This window comes from Aotus nancymaae, unplaced genomic scaffold (genome assembly GCF_030222135.1).
Source record: "Aotus nancymaae isolate 86718 unplaced genomic scaffold, 86718_ANA_hifiasm-v0.15.2.pri h1tg000033l, whole genome shotgun sequence".
NCBI lineage: Eukaryota > Metazoa > Chordata > Mammalia > Primates > Aotidae > Aotus > Aotus nancymaae.
The window spans coordinates 38,948,297-38,971,285 of NW_026988447.1; the positions used below are offsets into that span (position 1 = coordinate 38,948,297).

Consider the following 22,989-nt stretch of genomic DNA (forward strand, 5'->3'; position numbering starts at 1 on the left):
ATAAAACAGGTTTAAAGCCAGATAAGCCAAGAAGAGTATCTGACAGAATGAAATCCACAAAATTTAGCCAGATGGAGAGAATAGGGAGGAGTGGTAACTCAACAAATAGAGCAGAAAAAACTGAACCTATTTTCTTACAGAGGAAGATATTGTTGGGAAGCAAGCCATTTGACCACAATAACCTCAGAAAGACTTAGAAATTAGAGGAACTAACTACTATTTCCAGGATGAAAGCAAAGGAGCAAGTAGATGCTCAATATCTACAATCTCACCCTGAGCAGCCAAATGACTTATTGTGCTGCCACCCACAGAACTGAATACAAGGCTCCAGATTTAACTGGGCCAGTTGAGTGGATAACACTGAAAAAAGACTCACATAAAGGTCTATTGCTGTGAAGTATAAGATCATCAGGGATAGTATTAACTAAAAAGAAAAAACATATACTAAAGGATCCAGAGTAAGAGAATTGGTATCTTAAGAGCAACATTAGAAACCAGATATCAGGGTAATATTTTCATAATTGTGAAGGAAAATAATTTTAAACTCAGACTTTATATATGTCTCACCCTCTTTGAGAGAATAAGACAAATACTTTTTTTTAGATTTGTAAGAGGTCAATTTTTTTTCACTCTTTCTCAAAAAGTTACCAAAGAACATACTCTACCAAAAAAAAAAAAAAAAAAAAAAGCGTGTAATAACAAAAAAGGGAAGATGTGATATTTAAGTAAGGATAGAGGCAAAGGGAATCCCGAGGATGAGATTTGTGCATCTAACCTAGAAAGGAGTGACAGCTGAGACAGGAGTAAATGCATGGGAAAATCTAGGAAGGGCTTTCTAGGAAAAAAAAAAAATGAGACTAAGTTATAAGCAGTTTTTATGTTCACTTTTTTGTTAAAACGGGCTTTCTCTCCTTTTTTGTAAGGGAAAAGAAGCAAGTAATATACTTTAGGCCCTATGAGTCTACCATTTGGTTAAGAATAAAGTTTGTAGACTTTATCTGGTAACACTATTACAGCACAATTAATGACAATAAATAACACATGGTTCAAAATACAAAAAAGCAAAAGTTAGTATTTCTAAAAATCTCATACCTTTTCCGATATCAACACCTAATCTGGTTCGGGCAAAATCTAGAGGATATACTACACATAAGGATGTTGCCCCAGCAGCTCCACCAGAAGCCAGGTTTGCCAAAAACCACCTCCAGAACTGAAACATATTAATTAAAGTGGTTATTAAACTACAGAATCTAACTGTTTAAAATACCTGGTAAATTCTTATTTTTATAAATGTTAAAACACCAGATTTATAAGCTGCTTTTATAAAGTAAACATCTATAATAATGCATACCACGTTATCAAAAATATTTTCTCTTCATAGCCACGTATCCTTTGTTTCATGCAATCTGCAAGACACAGTTTAGATGCCGACATACTGATATTCCAGGATATTTTAATATTCTCCAGCAAAGCAGCCCAAATTAGCAAAAGAGGTTGCATAATCATCTCTTTACACTGCATACTTTTTAAAAATTAATAGCTACATATGTTCTTAATAGTGCTTGCTATGATTACAAAGTCAGGTACATATAGAGGCTTTAGTCATGCCCTTTTACTGGGAAGGATGCAGTAAGTAGCATTATGGCAAAAAACTGCAATTACTTTTTGCACCAACCTAAAATACTTCATAATGCCCCAGCCTTTGTAATTTAAATATAATTAAATTTGAATAGCTCAAAAATATATATTTAATTGTATTCCAATGTCAACATGAAAACTGGCAGACATCAATTCTAATGTAGTTGTACGGCATTGAAGTTAGGCCTCACTGGTCTACTGGTTTACATGAACTATTGAAAAAGTATAATTATTTTTGATAAACATTTAAAATGTGCCCTCTCCAGGTTCAGCAAGATGCTTTTCAACATCTAGTGCTTATGGGAGAAGAAAGGAGCATTTGAATTGGAGCTGTTATGGAAAATCCAGGGTACAAGGTCATTCAAGCATTAAATACATTGAAGTGAATAATATTCTAGTCAAGGTCAATTTCTTGCTTCATTTTCTGGCTCATATTTGTAACAATAAAGTGTCAGACAGCTTTGGAACTCTCAGTGTTCTCTTGCCTTGGAATGCCCTTCCTTTTTTAAACAAAAAAACAGTTATTGCTTCATGCTCTAATTCAAGTTCTGCTTCTCTCGTGAAATATCTGATCTCTAACCCATCTATTCATACCCTCTTCCCATAAATACTTCATCTGTGTCAGAGAATTAAAGTTGAATCACATGACCAATATGTAAAATGTACTAACATGTTATAGGCTCTTATTTTTTAAATAGCTCTTACAACCACTTTCTACTTTCAATTTATAATTATTTGTGTACATTAATACTCCTACAGACTATAAATTTCTTGAGGCCAGCATTATTTTTCCTTAAGAGCTTTACTAAGTATAATTAACACATCATAAAATTCATCTATGTAAAGCCTACAATTCAATCATTACTATAGTCACAGAGCTGTGCAACCATCACCACAGTTTAGAATATTTTCATCACATCAAAAAGAAACCCTACGCCTGTTATAGGTCAGTCCACATGCTCCCTACACCTCCTTAAGTCCTAGGCAACTACTAAACTACTTTATGTCTCTATATATTTGCTTATTCTGGACATTTCATATAAATGATTTCAAGACACACTCTTTTGTGACTGGTTTCCTTCATTTCGCATAATGTTTTCAAGGGTCATCCATGTTGCAGCATGTATTAATACTTCATTCCTTTTTATTGCCAAATAATATTCAATTTTATGAACATTATCTACTTATCAGCTGCTGAACATTTGGGTTGTTTCCATTTGTTTGAGGCCAAGATTCTTAATGCCTTTGTTTATTTCACAGAGCAAGTCATGATGTCCTACCCAGAAATATGTATTAAATAAATACTTATTTAATAAAGTATTCTGGTAATGCCACTTATTGTTCCCAGACTCCCATGGATCTTTTTAAACAACAATCATAAGTTTTACTGTATAAGCAGCATGTCTAATCATACAGAAATAATTAGATCAGGAGATTGCATCTGACATAAGGGTAGTTAATCCATATGTAGTAGATGATTGGTAACCTGGTAAAAAAAGATGAGCTGTGCAAGAGCCTCTTTCTTAGGAACTGAACTTTAAAGATTCAATGCTAATTATCAATAAGGACAGAAAAGGAAAAATTATTAATGTCTTAGACTTTTTGGAGATTGTTTAACACTATAGACCCTCTCCTAGGAAAAATCACACATGTATAAACATATTTTTTAGTGTGGGGGTATTCTGGAAGCATTTGTGGATCCCAAGTTAAGAACCTCTGACCTTTAGAAAGGCCAAAAAGGATCACTATGATATAAATATTGAATTTAGAATAAGAAAATATCAATAGGTAAAAAAAAGGTAGGCAATAATGAGAAAACAGAGCAAGCACACACACTAAAAGCAGGCAATTAGAGAGAAAGATCAGGTGACTTGGGAGAGAAAGATGAAGAGTATAGCTTGGTCCCTAGAGCTGCCTTTGGCTGAAATTCAAGTGCCACTGTATCATTAAAATAAATCATCTTTTTCCTGAGGTAATCTGACTCAAACTCGGCTTCTGAAAACCAAGTAAGTCAACCAAACAAGATATGTGGCGTAAAGATTTATAAAATAGATTTTAAGTTCTATTTAATCTTTTTTCTTTCTTGATGCAAAAGAAGTCAGATCAATGACTTTTTGGGTGGATAATCATGTAATTTATCATTCAAACCAGGACACTTCTGATAGAGAAAATGGGAGCTATGAAAAAACAACAGGGGCAGACACAACATGTATAAACAGTATGGCCAATCTATGTAGTGAGGTAGGAAGGATGGAAATGGAGAAAGGCAGTAAGAATCAGCCCACGTTGAGTGACGATCCTGCATTTGTGTAACAAAACCTGTCCTTCCATAGTTAAGCTTGAAAATAAAACAGACCCAGAAGAGGTAGTATGTATATAAGTATAAATGAGTTTTGGTTATTCTAAGTTAGTAACTTAAAGTACTACTATATTGTTAACAGAGAGGAACAGAGAAGAATCAGGAAGGGGAGAAGATGAAAGAGTCTGAGATTTCTGAGGAAAAATAATTCTGCTTATTTTTAATTGTTGACAAACAGATACTGTATGAAAAGACTCAATGATGCATCAAATAACAAATGCCCTGAGACCAAAGTTGTTTATAACAACTTGTCTGGACAGGGAAGAGAGTTGGGAGCAACTCTAGTTTTCTCCATTGAGGGTTGTGCTGAAAGCTGCTAAGGGGTGGCTGAGGAGCAGTTTATGCCCAGGCCCAGCTGAGGCTCATCCAGTCTAGTCACCTCAGGTGAGTTTGGGAGTTAGACTGGAACAAACTAGTAGAGCCAATGCTTTAAGCTAAGTCCCACTTTCCTTATTCGTACCTTTTGGGTAAAGATAACTACCTCAAAGTGTGAAGTGAAAAGTCAGTGAAACAATATATAGCAGGCACATGCTTCCCTTACCATTTTTAAAAAACTTTTTATTTTGAGATAATTTTAGATTCACATGTATTGTAAGAGTAATATATAGAGAGACTATAAACCCTTCAGTGAATTTCCCCAGTGTACTAGCAATTCTGTAGTACAAGAAATGGACATGATAAGGCCTACCCTATTCAGATTTTGTCAGTTTAACATGTACTCATTTGTGTGTTTATTCAGTTATACGCAGTTTTGTCACATGTTCAAATTCTTATGGCCATCATGGTCAACAGGTCCATGAGAAGGATCCCTCATGTCACTCTTATAATCACAGCCACTTCTTTCCCTCCTGGCAAATGGTATTCTTTTTTCCATCACTATAATTTTCATCATTTCAAGAATGTTATATAAAAGCAATCAGAAAGCATATAACCTTTGAGACAGGCTTTTTCTACCTTAAAATCCAAAGTTGGTGCACATATCAAAAGTTTGTTCCTTTTTTGTATACTGATAAAATATACATAAGATTTATCATTTTGATTTGATCCAAGATGGCCGCTTAGGAGGAAGTCGTGATTGCAGCTCCGAGAGAAGGCGCAGAGGGTGAGTGGACGCCGCATTTCCAGATGGATTTTTACTGCCCACAGACCAGGAGATTCACAGGAGGAGAAGCCCCACGGGTCGCCAGCGCCACTGCTTTGAGTGGCGTGGCCGCTCAGCCTACACCCTGGGGTGGGGGGCAGCGGCTTCTTATGCAGAGTGAGAGAGACAGAGTTCCCTCTGAGCCAGCAAGGGGAGCTGAAGCAGGGAGCCAAGCCAAGAGACCCCCGGGCAAGGGCGCACTACGAATCTCAGAGCCGCTGCTTCGGCTGACGCACCGGCACACAGGGCAGCGGATTTTAACTGCCCAGAGACCAGGAGATTCACAGGCGGAGAAGCTCCACGGGTTCCCAGCACCGCTGGTTGGACCGGAGCAGCTGCTCGGCCTGCACCGGGGGCAGGGAGCAGCGGCTCCTTGAGCAAAGTGAACGAGACTGTGTCCCCTCTGGGTCAGCAAGGGGAGCTGAGGCAGGGAAGCAAGCCAAGAGATTCCCGGGCAAAGAGGGTGCCACTGGAAACACGGCTGAACCCAGGACGGTCCAGCTCTGTGGGGGAGGGGCGTCCTCCATCGGGAAACACCCTGCAGTTCCCGGGGCAATTTGCCGTAACCAAGACAACCCGCCACTACAGAGACTCTGTCACTACAGGGGCGGGCCAGCATAGCGGAAGCAGTTCTAACTACACCCATATAAACAGGACTGCAGGGAAGCTCACACGGAAGCTGGGCAGAGCCCACAGCAGCTCAGCAAAGCCTCTGCAGGCTGAGTGTGACTAGACTGCCACCTTGTGGGCAGGGAAAACGGTAGCAACACAGCTGAAAAGCATAAAGTCCTAAATCCCTGGGCCAGAACACCTGGGGGGAAGAAAAGGGGGTTTATGAGTTCAGCTGCTGCAGACTTAAAATTACCAAAATCAGAAAGACAGCAACTACAAAGTCGACAGGTGGATAAATCCACAACGATGGGAAGAAACCAGCGCAAAAAGGATGAAAACACCCAAAACCAGAACACTTCTCCTCCTACAAGGGAGCATAACTCCTCACCAGCACGGGAACAAGATAGGATGGAGAAGGAGTGTGATGAAATGACAGAATCAGCTTTCACAAAATGGATAATAAGAAACTTCTGTGAGCTAAAAGAACATGTTCTAACCCAACGCAAAGAAACTAAGAATCTTGAAAAAAGACTTGATGTAATGCTAACGAGAATGGACAACTTAGAGAGGAATATGAGTGAATTGATGGAGCTGAAAAACACAACACGAGAACTTGGCGACACATGCACAAGTTTCAACAGCAGAATTAACCAAGCAGAAGAGAGGATATCAGAAGTTGAAGATCGACTCAATGAAATAAAATGAGAAGGGAAGATTAGAGAAAACAAGGTAAAAAGGAATGAACAGAGTCAACAAGAAATATGGGACTACGTGAAAAGACCTAATCTACGTTTGATAGGTGTACCTGAATGTGATGAAGAGAATGCATCCAAGCTGGAAAATACTCTTCAGGATATTATCCAGGAAAACTTCCCCAACCTAGCAAGGCAGGCCAATATTCAAGTCCAGGAAATACAGAGAACACCACAAAGATATTCCTCTAGAAGAGCAACCCCAAGGCACATAATCGTCAGATTCACCAGGGTTGAAATGAAGGAGAAAATACTAAGGGCAGCCAGAGAGAAAGGTCGGGTTACCCACAAAGGGAAACCCATCAGACTCACAGCAGATCTCTCAGCAGAAACCCTACAGGCCAGAAGAGAGTGGGGGCCGATATTCAACATCCTTAAAGAAAAGAACTTTCAACCCAGAATTTCATATCCAGCCAAACTAAGCTTCATAAGTGAAGGAAAAATAAAATCCTTTGTGAACAAGCAAGTACTCACAGATTTCATCACCACCAGACCAGCTTTACAAGAGCTCCTGAAGGAGACACTACACATAGGAAAAAACAACCAGCACCAGCCACTCCAAAAACGCACGAAATGGTAAAGAGCAGCAACACAATGAAGAATCTGCATCAACCAATGGCAAAACAGCCAGCTAGCATCAAAATGACAGGACCAAATTCACACATAAGAATATTAACCCTAAATGTAAATGGACTAAATGCCCCAATCAAAAAACACAGACTGGCAAATTGGATAAAAAGCCAAAACCCATCTGTGTGCTGTATCCAGGAAACCCACCTCACATGCAAGGATACACAAAGGCTCAAGATAAAGGGATGGAGGAAGATTTACCAAGCAAATGGAGAACAAAAAAAAGCAGGAGTTGCAATTCTCATCTCTGATAAAATAGACTTTAAAGCAACAAAGATCAAAAGAGACAAAGAAGGACATTACATAATGGTAAAAGGATCAATGCAACAAGAAGAGCTAACGATCCTAAATATATATGCACCTAATACAGGAGCACCCAGATACATAAGGCAAGTTCTTAAAGACTTGCAAAGAGACTTAGACTCCCACACAATAATAGTGGGAGACTTTAACACACCATTGTCAATATTAGACAGATCAATGAGACAGAAAATTAATAAGGATATCCAGGACTTGAACTCAGACCTGGAACAAGCAAACCTAATAGACATTTACAGAACTCTCCACCCCAAATCCACAGAATATACATTCTTCTCAGCACCACATCACACCTACTCTAAAATTGACCACATAATTGGAAGTAAATCACTCCTCAGCAAATGCAAAAGAACGGAAACCATAACAAACAGTCTCTCAGACCACAGTGCAATCAAGTTAGAACTCAGAATTCAGAAGCCAACCCAGAACTGCACAGCCTCATGGAAAATGAACAACTTTCTCCTGAATGTTGACTGGATAAACACTGAAATGAAGGCAGAAATAAAGATGTTCTTCGAAACCAACGAGAACGAAGACACCACATACCAGAATCTCTGGGACACATTTAAAGCAGTCTCTAGAGGTAAATATATAGTAATAAGTGCCCACATGAGAAGAAAGGAGAGATCTAAAATTGACACCCTATCATCGAAATTGAAAGAGCTAGAGGAGCAAGATCAAAAAAACTCAAAACCTAGCAGAAGACAAGAAATAACTAAGATCAAAGCAGAATTGAAGGAGATAGAGACACGAAAAACCCTACAAAAAAATCAATAAATCCAGGAGCTGGTTTTTTGAAAAGATCAACAAAATAGACAGACCACTAGCCAGACTAATAAAAAAGAAAAGAGAGAATAACCAAATAGATGCAATAACAAATGATAAAGGGGATATCACCACAGATTCCACAGAAATTCAAACCATCATCAGCGATTATTACAAACAACTCTATGCACATAAACTAGAAAACCTGGAAGAAGTGGATAAATTCCTGGACAGTAGCCTCCTCCCAAGCCTAAACCAGGAAGAAGTCGAAACCCTGAATAGACCAATAACAAGGTCTGAAGTCGAGGCAGCAATTAAGAGCCTATCACCCAAAAAAAGCCCAGGTCCAGATGGGTTCACAGCCGAATTCTACCAGACATACAAGGAGGAACTGGTACCATTCCTACTGAAACTATTCCAAATAATCCAAAAAGAGGGAATCCTTCCCAAATCATTTTATGAGACCAACATCATCCTAATACCAAAACCCGGCAGGGACTCAACAAAAAAAGAAAACTACAGGCCAATATCCACGATGAACGTAGATGCAAAAATCTTCAATAAAATACTGGCAAGCTGATTACAACAGCACATCAAAAAGCTTATCCACCATGATCAAGTAGGATTCATCCCGGGGATGCAAGGCTGGTTCAATATACGCAAGTCTATAAATGTAATTCACCACATAAACAGAACCAAAAACAAAAACCACATGATTATCTCAACTGATGCAGAGAAGGCCTTTGACAAAATTCAACAGCCCTTTATGCTAAAAACTCTCAATAAACTAGGTATCGACGGAACGCATCTCAAAATAATAAAAGCTATTTATGACAAACCGACAGCCAATATCATACTGAATAGGCAAAAACTGGAAGCATTCCCTTTGAAATCTGGCACTAAACAAGGATGCCCTCTCTCACCACTCCTGTTCAATATAGTACTGGAAGTTCTAGCCAGAGCAATCAGGCAAGAAAAAGAAATGAAGGGTATTCAATTAGGAAAGGAGGAAGTCAAATTGTCTCTATTTGCAGACGAAATGATTGTATATCTAGAAGACCCTATCACCTCAGCCCAAAATCTCCTGAAACTGATAAGCAACTTCAGCAAAGTCTCAGGATACAAAATCAATGTGCAAAGATCACAAGCATTCCTATACACCAATAATAGACTTAAAGAGAGCCAAATCAAGAACGAACTGCCATTCACAATTGCTACAAAGAGAATAAAATACCTAGGAATACAACTAACAAGGAACGTAAAGGACCTCTTCAAGGAGAACTACAAATCACTGCTCAACGAAATAAGAGAGGACACAAACAGATGGAGAAACATTCCATGTTCATGGTTAGGAAGAATTAATATCGTGAAAATGGCCATACTGCCCAAAGTAATTTACAGATTCAATGCTATCCCCATCAAGCTACCAATGACCTTCCTCACAGAACTGGAAAAAACCACCTTAAACTTCATATGGAACCAAAAGAGAGCCCACATAGCCAAGTCAATTCTAAGCAAAAAGAACAAAGTGGGAGGCATCACACTACCGGACATCAAACTCTACTACAAGGCTACAGTAATCAAAACAGCATGGTACTGGTACCAAAATAGAGATATAGACCAATGGAACAGAACAGAGGCATCGGAGGCGACACAACATATCTACCACCACCCGATCTTTGACAAACCTGATAAAAACAAGCAATGGGGAAAGGATTCCCTGTTCAATAAGTGGTGTTGGGAAAACTGGCTAGCCATATGCAGAAAGCAGAAACTGGACCCCTTCCTGACACCTTACACTAAAATTGACTCCAGATGGATTAAAGACTTAAACATAAGACGTAACACCATAAAAACACTAGAAGGAAACCTAGGCAAAACCATTCAGGACATAGGCGTAGGCAAGGACTTTATGACCAAAACACCAAAAGCATTGGCAACAAAAGCCAAAATAGACAAATGGGACCTAATCAAACTCCACAGCTTCTGCACGGCAAAAGAAACAGTCAATAGAGTGAATCGGCAACCAACAGAATGGGAAAAAATCTTTGCAGCCTACCCGTCTGACAAAGGGCTGATATCCAGAATTTACAACGAGCTAAAACAGATTTACAAGAAAAAAACAAACAAGCCCATTCAAAAATGGGCGAAGGATATGAACAGATACTTTACAAAAGAAGACATACATGAGGCCAACAAACATATGAAAAAATGCTCATCATCACTGGTCATTAGAGAAATGCAAATCAAAACTACATTGAGATACCATCTCACGCCAGTTAGAATGGCGATCATTAAAAAATCTGGAGACACCTGTAATCCCAGCACTTTGGGAGGCTGAGGCGGGTGGATCACGAGGTCAAGAGATCGAGACCATCCTGGTCAACATGGTGAAACCCCGTCTCTACTAAAAATACAAAAAATTAGCTGGGCATGGTGGCGCGTGCCTGTAATCCCAGCTACTCAGGAGGCTGAGGCAGGAGAATTGCCTGAACCTAGGAGGCGGAGGTTGCAGTGAGCCGAGATCGCGCCATTGCACTCCAGCCTGGGTAACAAGAGCGAAACTCCGTCTCAAAAAAAAAAAAAAAAAAATCTGGAGACAACAGATGCTGGAGAGGATGTGGAGAAATAGGAACACTTTTACACTGTTGGTGGGAGTGTAAATTAGTTCAACCACTGTGGAAAACAGTGTGGCGATTCCTCAAGGACCTAGAAATAGAAATTCCATTTGACCCAGCAATCCCATTACTGGGCATATATCCAAAGGATTATAAATTGTTCTACTATAAGGACACATGCACACGAATGTTCATTGCAGCACAGTTTACAATAGCAAAGACCTGGAATCAACCCAAATGCCCATCGATGATAGACTGGACAGGAAAAATGTGGCACATATACACCATGGAATATTATGCAGCCATTAAAAACGAGGAGTTCACGTCCTTTGTAGGGACATGGATGAACCTGGAAACCATCATTCTCAGCAATCTGACACAAGAACACAAAATCAAACACCACATGTTCTCACTCATAGGCAGGTGTTGAACAAGGAGAACACATGGACACAGGGAGGGGAGCACTATACACGGGGGTCTGTTGTGGGGGAGGGGGGGAACAGCAGGGGGGTGGGGAGTTGGGCAGGGATAGCATGGGGAGAAATGCCAGATATAGGTGAAAGGGAGGGAGGCAGCAAATCACACTGCCATGTATGCACCTATGCAACAACCTTGCATGTTTTTCACATGTACCCCAAAACCTAAAATGCAATAAAAGAAAAAGAACAGTTAACAAAAAGATAAACCAAAAAAAAAAAAAATTTATCATTTTAACTATTTTAAGTGTACAATTCAATGGCATTAAGTATGTTCGCAATGTTGTGTAAACTTCATCACTATCTATTTCCAGAATGTTTTCATCATTCTAAACAGAACTCTATAACTCATTAAACAATAACTCCCCATCTCTCCATCTCCCCTTTCAATAGTTTAACAGAGGTTAACCACCTGTTAATCTATAATCTACTTTCTGTCACTATGAATTTGTCTATACTAAGTACTTAAGTAGAATCATACAATATTTGCCCTACCAAAAGTTTGTTTCTAGACAAGAATGTCTACTCTCACCACTTATATTCAACATAGTACTGAAAGTCATAGCCAGAGCAATCAGGCAAGAGAAAGAAATAAAAGGCATCCAAATAGGAAAAGAGAAAGTCAACTTACATGAGTATATACCTAGAAAACCCTAAATATGCCTCCAAAACCCTAATTATACCTCTAGACCTGATGAATGACTTCAGTAAAGTTTCCGGATACAAAAATCAATGTACAAAAATCAGTAGCATTTCTACACACGAATCACATTCAAGTTGAGACTCAAATCAAGAACTCAATCCCATTTATAGTAGACACACACAAACACACACACACAAATACATAGGAGTATATTTCATCAAAGAGGCTAAAGACCCATACAAGGATCTACAAAACATTGGCAGAAAAAATCATACATGATACGAACTAATGGAGAAATATTCCATGCTCATGTACTGAAAGAATCAGTATCATTAAAATGACCATACTGCCCAAAGCAATCTACAGATTCAACACAATTCCTGTCAAATTACCAACAACAGTTTTCAAAGAATTAGAAAAAGTATTCTAAAATTCATATGAAACCAAAAAACACAAACTGAATTGCCAAAGGAATCCGAAGCAAAAGAAAAAATCCATAGGCATCACATTACCTGACTTCAAACTATACTACAAGGCTATAGTACCCAAAACAGCATGGTGCTGGTACAAAAACAGATACATAGACCGATGGAACAGAATAAAGAACCCAGAAATAAGGCCACACACCTACAATCAACTGATCTTTGACAAAGCTGACAATAATAAACAATGAGAAAAGCACACTCTTTTTAACAAATGGTGCTGGGGAAAAATGGCTACCATATGCAGAAGAATGAAACTGGGTCCCTATCCTTCACCATATACAAACATTAATGCAAGATGGATTAAAGACTAAAAGTAAATATAAGACCTTGAACTAAAAAATCCTAGACAAAAATGTAAGAAAAATTTTAAACATTGGCCTTGGCAAAGAATTGATGACTTCCTCAAAAGCAAATGCAACAGAAACAAAAATTGACAAATGGGAATTAAACTAAAGAGCTTCTGCACAACATTCAATGGAGGAAACAGACAATATACAGAATGGGAGAAAATATGTGCAAACTATGCATCTGACAAAGGACTAGTATCCAAAATCCATAAGGAACTTAAATAAATTGACAAGAAAAAGACCAAATAACCCTGTTTAAAAAAATGGGCAGGCCAAGTGCGGTGGCTCACGCCTATAATCCCAGTGCTTTGGGAGGCTGATGTGGGCAGATTACGAAGTCAGGAGTTCAGGACCAGCCTGACCAACAAGGTAAAACCCTGTCTCTACTAAAAATACAAAAAATTAGCTGGGGGTGGTGGCGGGCACCTGTAATCCCAGCTACTTGGGAGGCTGAGCCAGGAGAATGGTTTGAGCCTGTAAGGCAGAGGTTGCAGTAAGCAACCTGCACTCCACTGCACTCCAGCCTGGGCAACAGAGCAAGACTCCATCTCAAAAAAAAAAAAAAGTGGGCAAAGGACATGAATAGACGTTTCTCAAAAGATGACATACAAATGGCCAAGAAACATGAATAAATGCTCAACATCACTAACTGATATGGTATGGCTGTGTCCCCACTGAAATCTCAATTTGAATTGTATCTCCCAGAATTCCCACATGTTGTGGGAGGGACCCAGGGGGAGGTAATTGAATCATGGGGGTCAGTCTTTTCCATGCTATTCTCATGACAGTAAGTCTCATGAGATCCAATGGGTTTATCAGGGGTTTCCACTTGTGCTTCATCCTATCTTTCTCTTGCCACCACCATGTAAGAAGTACCTTTTGCCTCCTGCTATGATTCTGAGGCCTCCCCAGCCATGTGGAAGTATAAGTCCAATAAAATCTCTTTTTCTTCACAGTCTTGGGTATGTCTTTATCAACAGTGTGGAAAAGGACTAATACACTAATCATCAGAGAAATGCATATTAAAAGCACAATGAGATACCATCTCACACTAGTCAGAATGGCTATTAAAAAGTCATAAAATAATAGATGTTGGTGATGATGTGCAAAAAAGGGAATGCTTACACACTGTTGGTGGGAATGTAAATTAGTTCAACCCCTATGGAAAACAGTATGGAGCTAAATAGAACTATCATGCAGTCCAGCAATCCTACCAATGGCTATCTATCCAAAGAAAAAGAAATTGTTATATCAAGTTCTGAACTGTATGTCTATCTTAGCATGAATCACAGTAACAAAGTCATAGAATCAAACTAAGTGCCCATCAATGATGACTGGATAAAGAAAATTCGGTACATATACACCATAGAAAACTATGTAGCTTTAAATAACAATGAAATGAAATACTGTCCTTTGCAGCAACATGGATGCAGCTGGAGGCCATTATCCTAAGTGAATTAATGCAGAAACAGAAAATCAAATACTGCATGTTGTCACTTATAAGTGGGAGCTAAACAAAGGGTACACGTGGGCTGTATTTCCTAAAGCAATTTACAGGTTCAGTGCTATTCCTATTAAGCTACCAATGACATTCTTCACAGAACTAGAAAAAACTGTTTAAAAATTCATATGGAACCAAAAAAGAACCTGAATAGCCAAGGCAATCCTAAGCAAAAAGAACAAAGCTGGAGGCATCTGATGTTACTTAACTTCAAACTATAGTATGCGGCTAAAGTAACCAAAACAATACGGTACTAAGACAAAAATGGGCACATAGGCCAATGCCACAGAATAGAGAGCCCAGAAATAAAACTGCACATCTACAGTCATCTAATCTTCGACAAAGTTGACAAAAACAAGCAATGAGAAAAGGACTCTTTATTCAATAAATGGTGCTGGGATAACTGGTTAACCATATACAGAATATTAAAGCTGTACCTCTTCCTTACACCATATATAAAAATCAACTCAAGATGGATTAAGGACTTAAATGTAAAATCTAAAACTATAAAAACCCTGGAAGACAACCCAGGCAATATCATCCTTAAATATTTGCCATAAAGCCATCTGATCCTGGGTTTTTCCTTGTTTGGAAGTTTTTGATTATGGATTTAATCTCTGTACTCATTGTTGGTCTGTTCAGATTTTCTAGTTCTTCATGATTCAGTCTTGGTAAGTTGTGTTTCTATGAATTTATCCATTTCTTCAAGGTCACAATTACTTGGCATATCCATTTTCATAATTTACATGGTACAAAAATCTTTCAATATTCTTATGATCCTTTGCATTTTTGGATTTCAGCTGTAATGTCTCCTCTTTCACTTCTGATTTATGAGAGTCTTCTTTAATTTTACTCCTGGCCAAGGGTTTTCTATTTTATTTATCAGTTCAACAAACCCACTCTTAGTTTTTAAAAATCCTTTATCTCTAGTCTCTATTTCCTTTATTTCTGTTGTGATGTTTATTTTTTTCTTCCTTCAACTGATTGTGGGCTTAGTTTATTCTTCTTTTTCTAGTTCTGCAAGGCTTAACATTAGGTTATTTGAGGTCTTTCTTCTGTTGCTATAAACTTCCTCTTAGAACTGCTTTTGCTATACCCTATAAGTTTTGCTATTTGTGCTTCCATTTAAATTTCTCTCAAGATATTTAAAATTTTTCCTTTTGGTTTCTTCTTTGATCCACTGGCTGTTCAGAATCATGTTGTTTAATTTCCACATATTTGTGATTTTCCCTATATTTCTCTTGTTCTTGATTTCCAGTTTCACTACAGTATGGTCAAAAAAGAACCTGACATGATTTCAACCTTCTTAAATTTGTTAAGACTTGAATATGCTTGTGAAAATGTGTGTTCTGCATGTTTTGGATAGAATGTTGTAAATATACCTGTTAGATCTATTTGATCTAAAGTGTAGTTCAAGCTCAATGTTTTCTTATTTTCTGTCTGGATGATCTGCTCATTGTTGAAAGCACAGTACTGAAGTCCCCTACTATTTGCATTGCAGTCTGTCTCTGCCTTCAGATCTATTCATATTTGTTTTATAGATTTAGGTGCTCCAATGTAGAGTGCATGTATATTTACATTTGTTATATCCTCTTGATGAACTGACCCCTTTATGATTATGTAATGACATTCCTTGTTTTCACAGTTTTTGACTTAAAGTCTATTTTGTATTGTAAGTATAGCTACCTCTGCTATTTTTAAATTTTCATTTGCTTGCAGTATCTTTTTTTAATCTATTCATTCTCTATACGTGTATACTTAAGTCTAAAGTAAGCCTCTTACAGGCAGCAAACTGTTGAGTCTTTTTAATCCTTTAACCACTGTGTTTTTAATTAAACGTCATTCACTTACAATTTAAATTATTGATAAATAAGGACATATTATTGCCATTTTGTTAAGTATTTACTGTTTTGTACTTCATTTCTTCTTTTCCTCCAATCTTGGTGTCTTTCTTCATAATTTGTTGTATTTCTGAAAAGGTAGGCTTCAGTTCCTTTCTCTCTTTTTTTGTTGTATTTACTAGAGGTTTTTAAATTTATGGTTATCATGAGGCTCACATAAAATTCCTTATAATTATAGATTATAATTTAAGCTGATATCAATTTAAGTTCAACTGCATACAAAAAAAACTCTGTATTTTTACTTCTCCCTCTATTTTATGCTACTGATATCACATTTTACTTCCATGTATACTGCATATCTGTTAAATATTATAGCTATAGTTTTTAATAATCTGTCTTTTGACTTTAAGAATTAAAAGTGATTAACACATCACCTTTACAATATTAGGCTATTTCACATTTGACAATACAACTGGTTCAAATTACAATTTTTCAACTTTACCATGAGTTTGTAAGGAAATAATCTCAGTATGACTCAAGGAGTATTTGGACTTCTAATGGTTTGACTTACAATTTTTGACTATATAATCAGTTTATTATGGTATCAAATGCATTTTTGACTTACAATATTTTCCACTTACGATGAGTTTATCATGATGTAACCCTACTGTAAGTTGGGAGTACCTGTATATTTACCTTTACCACTGAGGTTTATACTTTCATATGTTTTCATGTTGTTACTTATTGTCCTTTCAACTTTAAGAACTCCCAGTATCATTTCTTAGAGTCAGTCTGGTGGTGATGAACTCCTTTAGCTTTTGCCTTGAAATGTATTTTTATCTCTCTTTCATTTCTGACAGACAATTTAGCCAGGTATAATATTCTTGGCTGACATTTTTTTTTCTTTCACTCTGAAAATGTCATGCCAATACTTGTGGCTTGCAAGGTTTCCTTTAAGAAGTCTACTTATAACCTTACACGTGATGAATTCTTCCTGCTACTTTTAAAATTCTTTGTTTTTTGACTTTTGGCAAGTTGATTAAAATGTATCTCATAATATTCTTTATTTTCAGACATGGGGTCTTGCTATATTGTCCAGGCTTGTCTCAAACTCCTGGCTTCAAGTGATCATCCCATGTCAAGTATCTGGGATAACAGGAATTATCCCAGCCTCCTCAGTATCTGGGATAACAGAAATGAGCCACTGCATCTGGCTCTTTTCAAAATTGATCTTGCTTGGAGTCCTCCGAACTTCTTGAATCTGGATGTCCAAACATTTACAAAGGTTTGGGAAATTTTCAGACAATATTTTAAAAAATAAGCTTTCTTACCCTTTTTCGTCTTCATCTTGTACTGCTATAATCCACATATTTGTACAATTGACAGTGTCTCATAGGTTCCTTATGCTTTCTTCAGTCTTTATATTTTTTTCTCTAATTAGTTAATTTTAAATGACCTATCTTTGAGTTTGCTGATTCTTTCTTCTGCATGATTGCATCTGCTGTTAAAGCTCTCTACTGAGCTTTTCAGTTCTGTCATTATATTCTTCAGTGCCAGGATTTTTAAAAAAATGGTTTCAGGGCTGGGCACAGTGGCTCACACCTGTAATCCCAGCACTTTGGGAGACCAAGGTGGGTGGATCATGAGGTCAAGAGATCGAGACCATCCTGGTCAACATGGTGAAACCCCATCTCTACTAAAAATACAAAAAATTAAGATGGCCGGTTAGGAGGAACTCGGGATTGCAGCTCCAAGAGAAAGCACAGAGGGTGAGTGGACGCCGCATTTCCAGATGAATTTTTACTGCCCACAGACCAGGAGATTAACAGGCGGAGGAGCCCCATGGGTCGCCAGCGCCGCTGGTTCGACCGGCGCGGCCGCTTGGCCTGCGCCCTGGCGCAGCGGCTCCCTGTGCAGAGTGAGCAAGACTGAGTCCCCTCTAAGCCAGCAAGGGTAGCTGAAACGGGGAGCCAGGCCAGGAGATTCCTGGGCAAAAAAGTGCCACGAATCTCAGAGCTGCGACTTCAGCCGATGCAGTGGCTCCTGGGGCAGAGCAGACGAGACGGTGTCCCCTCTTAGCCAGCAAGGGGAGCTGAAACAGGGAGCCAAGCCAGGAGATTCCCGGGCAAAAAAATCACCACGGCAAACACAACTGAACCTGGGACGGTCCAGCTCTGTGGAGGAGGGGTGTCCTCCATTACGGAGACACCCTGCAGTTCCCAGGGCAATCTACTGTAACCAAGGCAACCCGCCACTACAGAGACTCCGTCACTACAGGGGCGGGCCAACATAGCGGAAGCAGTTCTAACTACACCCATATAAACAGGACTGCAGGGAAGTTCACATGGAAGCTGGGCGGAGCCCACAGCAGCTCAGCAAAGCCTCTGCAGGCTGAGTGTGACTAGGCTGCCACCTTGTGGGCAGGGAAAACGGCAGCAGCACAGCAGAAAATCATAAAGCCCTAACTCCCTGGGACAGAACACCTGGGGGGAAGAAAAGGGGGTTTGTGAGTTCTGCTGCTACAGACTTAAAATTACCAAAATCAGAAAGACAGCAACTACAAAGTCGACAGGTGGATAAATCCACAAAGATGGGAAGAAACCAGTGCAAAAAGGATGAAAACACCCGAAACCAGAACACCGCTCCTCCTACAAGGAAAAATACAAAAAATTAGCTAGGCATGGTGGCGCGTGCCTGTAATCCCAGCTACTCAGGAGGCTGAGGCAGGAGAATTGCCTGAACCCAGGAGGTGGAGGTTGCGGTGAGCTGAGCTAGCGCCATTGCACTCCAGCCTGGGTAACAAGAGCGAAACTCTGTCTCAAAAAAAAAAAATAAAGGTTTCAATCTCTTTAGTAAAGTTCCCATTTTGTTCAAATATGGTTTTGTTTTCCTATTTTAATTCAGTTGTCTATCTTGCACCTTACTGAGACTCTTCAAGGTAATTATTTTGAATTATTTCACAGGTGATTTGTATATCTACATTTGTTTGGAGTCTGTTATTGGAGCATTATTAGTTTCTTCTGGTGGTGCCCTGGTTGCCTTGAGTCCTTGTTATCCATGTAGTCTTGTGTTGGTGTCTGCATATCTGAAAGACCAAACTTTTCTTGCAGTGTTAGAAAACTGGTTTTAGCAAGTTAAAATCCTCTCCTTTTAGGTCTTTGGATTGATAGGACTGTTGTTAAGATGGCAGTTAAATGGGGTTGGATCCAAGTCATGTGGCTGCTGCTGAGTCCACAGTGAAGAATGCAATTGGTGGGCCTCTTACTAAAAACTGTAGTAAGCACATATCCTATCTAGATCCCGGCTGAATTTGACTGTCTCAAGAACCATGGTCTGTGAGTTGGTGCTAGGATGAGGGTCTGCATCATGTTTCATTGATGGTAGGCCTGTTACTAGATGTACCGATGGATGTGTTTTCCTCCCATCTCTGGAACCACTTCCGTTAGATGACTGGGTGGGTCCTGGGAAGGCAGTAATGACTTGGTCCATGGCTGACAGGGGCTGGAACCAAGTCACAGGGTTGTTTTAGGCCTCTTGAGATCGAGCTCTTTAGGTTTGTCTCTGGGGTCACAGACAGATGAGCCTCCTGGTGGGTTGCTGGATGAGCAGGTATGCTCTCTGACTACAAATAAAAATGGCAGGAGCCAATTTATAGGACTGTTTCAAGATCTGTGAGGGACCAAGGTGAGTGATTCAGTTGGGAGAGTTTGTGCTAACATTGTGATTTATGGTAAACACTTGTTTGTTTAAGCCTGGTGTTTTGTACTAAGCTGAATGAGTTTGATCTCTGGAAGGGGACCAGAAACTGTGTAGCTAAGGTCGGTCACATTCCATGTCTATGATACTGATCCCAAAGAAAAACCCTGGACACCAAGGATTGGGTAAGCTTACTTTGGATCTTGGGAAGTTAGTATTCTGTCCATATTATTCACTAGAACAGGACAATTATGAACTTGCACCTGGTTTCTCTTGGTCTCTTCCCTTTGATTTTAATTTGAATATCTTTCCTTTAATAAACCACAGTATAACAGATTTTCTAAGCTTTATACATCCTTCTAGTGAATCAATGAACCTGAGGATAGTTTTGGAGACCCTGACACTGTGGAACAAATAATCTGAGTCAAGTGAAATTCCAATTATTAGAGCTGTCAGTTTAAGAAGCAGAAACATTTTACTGAATGCCTGTCATAAAGCAAGGCACTATGCTACACACTTCACATGTAATCTCATCTAAACCTCACAATTAAACTATGAGATAGGTATTCTTATGCCCAATTTTTAGATGAGGAAACTAGGGATCAGAGAAGTAAACCAACTTTTAAAATCTCATACAGTCACAAAAAGAATCAAATACCTAGGAATACAGCTATTCAGGGAGGTGAAAGATCTCTATAATGAGAATTACAACACACTGCCCATAGAAATCAGAGACGACACAAACAAATGGAAGAATATCTCATGCTCATGGATAGGAAGAATCAATATCATTAGAATGGCCACATTAGGCCAGACACCATGTCTCACACCTATAATCCTAGCACTTTGGGATGTGGAGGCAGGTGGATCGTGAGGTCAGGAGTTCGAGACCAGCCCGGACAACATGGTAAAACCCCATCTGTACTAAAATACAAAAAAATTAGATGGGTATGGTGGTGGCATGCACCTGTAGTCCCAGCTACTTGGAAGGCTGGGGCAGGAGAACTGCTTGAACCCAGGAGGCAGAGGTTGCAGTGAGCCAAGATAATGCTGCTGCCCTCCACCCTGGGTGACAGAGCGAGATTCTGTCTCAAAAAAAAAAAAAAAAAAAAAAAAAGGGCTGTATTTCCTAAAGCAATTTACAGGTTCAGTGCTATTCCTATTAAGCTACCAATGACATTCTTCACAGAACTAGAAAAAACTGTTTAAAAATTCATATGGAACCAAAAAAGAACCTGAATAGCCAAGGCAATCCTAAGCAAAAAGAACAAAGCTGGAGGCATCTGATGTTACTTAACTTCAAACTATAGTATGCGGCTAAAGTAACCAAAACAATACGGTACTAAGACAAAAATGGGCACATAGGCCAATGCCACAGAATAGAGAGCCCAGAAATAAAACTGCACATCTACAGTCATCTAATCTTCGACAAAGTTGACAAAAACAAGCAATGAGAAAAGGACTCTTTATTCAATAAATGGTGCTGGGATAACTGGTTAACCATATACAGAATATTAAAGCTGTACCTCTTCCTTACACCATATATAAAAATCAACTCAAGATGGATTAAGGACTTAAATGTAAAATCTAAAACTATAAAAACCCTGGAAGACAACCCAGGCAATATCATCCTCGACACAGGAACGAGAAAAGATTTCATGAAAAAAGATAACCAAAAGCAATTGCAACAAAAGCCAAAATTGACAAATAGGATCTAGTTAAACTTAAGAGCTGCTTCTGCACAGCAAAACAAACTGTCAACAGTTTGTTTACAGACTAACAGTAAACAGACAGTAACAAGTAGACAGACAGCCTACAGAATGGGAGAAAATATTTGCAAACTGACAAAGGTCTAATATCTAGCATCTATAAGGAACTTAAACAAATTTACAACAGAAAAACGACCCCATTAAAAAATGGGCAAGGGATGTGAACAGATACTTTTCAAAAAAAGACCTACATGTAGCCAACAACCATATGAAAAGAGCTCAATATTACTGATCATTAGAAAAATGCAAATCAAAACTACAATGTGATACCATCTGATGGTCAGGATGGCTACTATTAAAAAGTCAAAATATAACAGATGCTGGTGAGGTTGTGGAGAAAAGGGAACATTTATATACTGTGCTTGGGAGTGTAAATTAGTTGGATTATTGTGGAAAGCAGTATAGCAATTCCTCAAAGAGCTAAAAACAGAAGTATCATTACTGGATACATACCCAGAGTAACATAAATCATTCTATTATAAAGACACATGCATGCAAGTGATCACTGTAGCACTATTCACAGTAGCAAAGACATGGAATCAACCTATGTGCCCATTAATGGCAGACTGGATGAAGAAAATGTGGTACATATACAACATGCAATAATATACAGTCATAAAAAGGAATGAAATAATGTCTTTTGTGGGAATATGAGCAGAGCTGGAGACTATTACCCTTAGCAAATTAACACAGGAACAGAAAACCAAATACTGCATGTTCTCACTTAAAAGTGGGAGCTAAATGATGAGAACCTATGAACACAAAGAACAATAAGACACGGGTCTACTTGAGGGTGGAGGGTTGGAGGAGGAAGAGATGCAGGAAAAATAACTATTGGGTACTAGGCTTAATACTTGAGTGATGAAATAATCTGTACAAGAAAACCCTGTAACATGAGTTTACCTATATAGCAAACCTTCACATGTACCCCCAGATCTAAAATAAAAGTAAAAAAAAAAATCTCATGTAGCTAAATAAACAGAGAACCAAGATCCAAATCTAAACCTTCCAATTCTAAGTCTAGGGAATTTTCTTGGTTACCTTTCTACCTGTGCCCCCTTACCCCGCCCCTCCACACTGGTCAAAAGACAGAGCAAAGTATTCAATAAGCAACTGTTAAGAAAATGATTATAAATCATTCTATTATAAAGACACATGCATACATATGTTCATTGCAACACTGTTCACAATAACAAAGACTTGGAACCAACCCAAATGTCCATCAGTGATAGACTGGATAAAGAAAATGTGGCACATATACACCATGGAATACTATGCAGCCATAAAAAGGATGAGTTCATGTCCTTTGTAGGGACATGGATGAAGCTCGAAACCATCATTCTCAGCAAACTGACACAAGAACAGAAAACCAAACACCACATGGTCTCACTCATAAGT

The 22,989-nt window shown here is 38.8% G+C and overlaps 1 protein-coding gene across 2 annotated transcripts in view; it reads right to left on the reverse strand.

Moving 5' to 3' along the window:
- The window catches only part of SLC25A31 (solute carrier family 25 member 31), a 47,722-nt gene that overhangs the window by 8,088 nt on the left and 16,645 nt on the right, over positions 1–22,989 (reverse strand). For both annotated transcript variants that reach the window (XM_012473057.2, XM_064383904.1), the window contains exon 3: positions 1,093–1,210. In XM_012473057.2, coding sequence (XP_012328480.2) covers positions 1,093–1,210 — 118 coding nt within the window. The remainder of the gene's footprint in view (positions 1–1,092; positions 1,211–22,989) is intronic.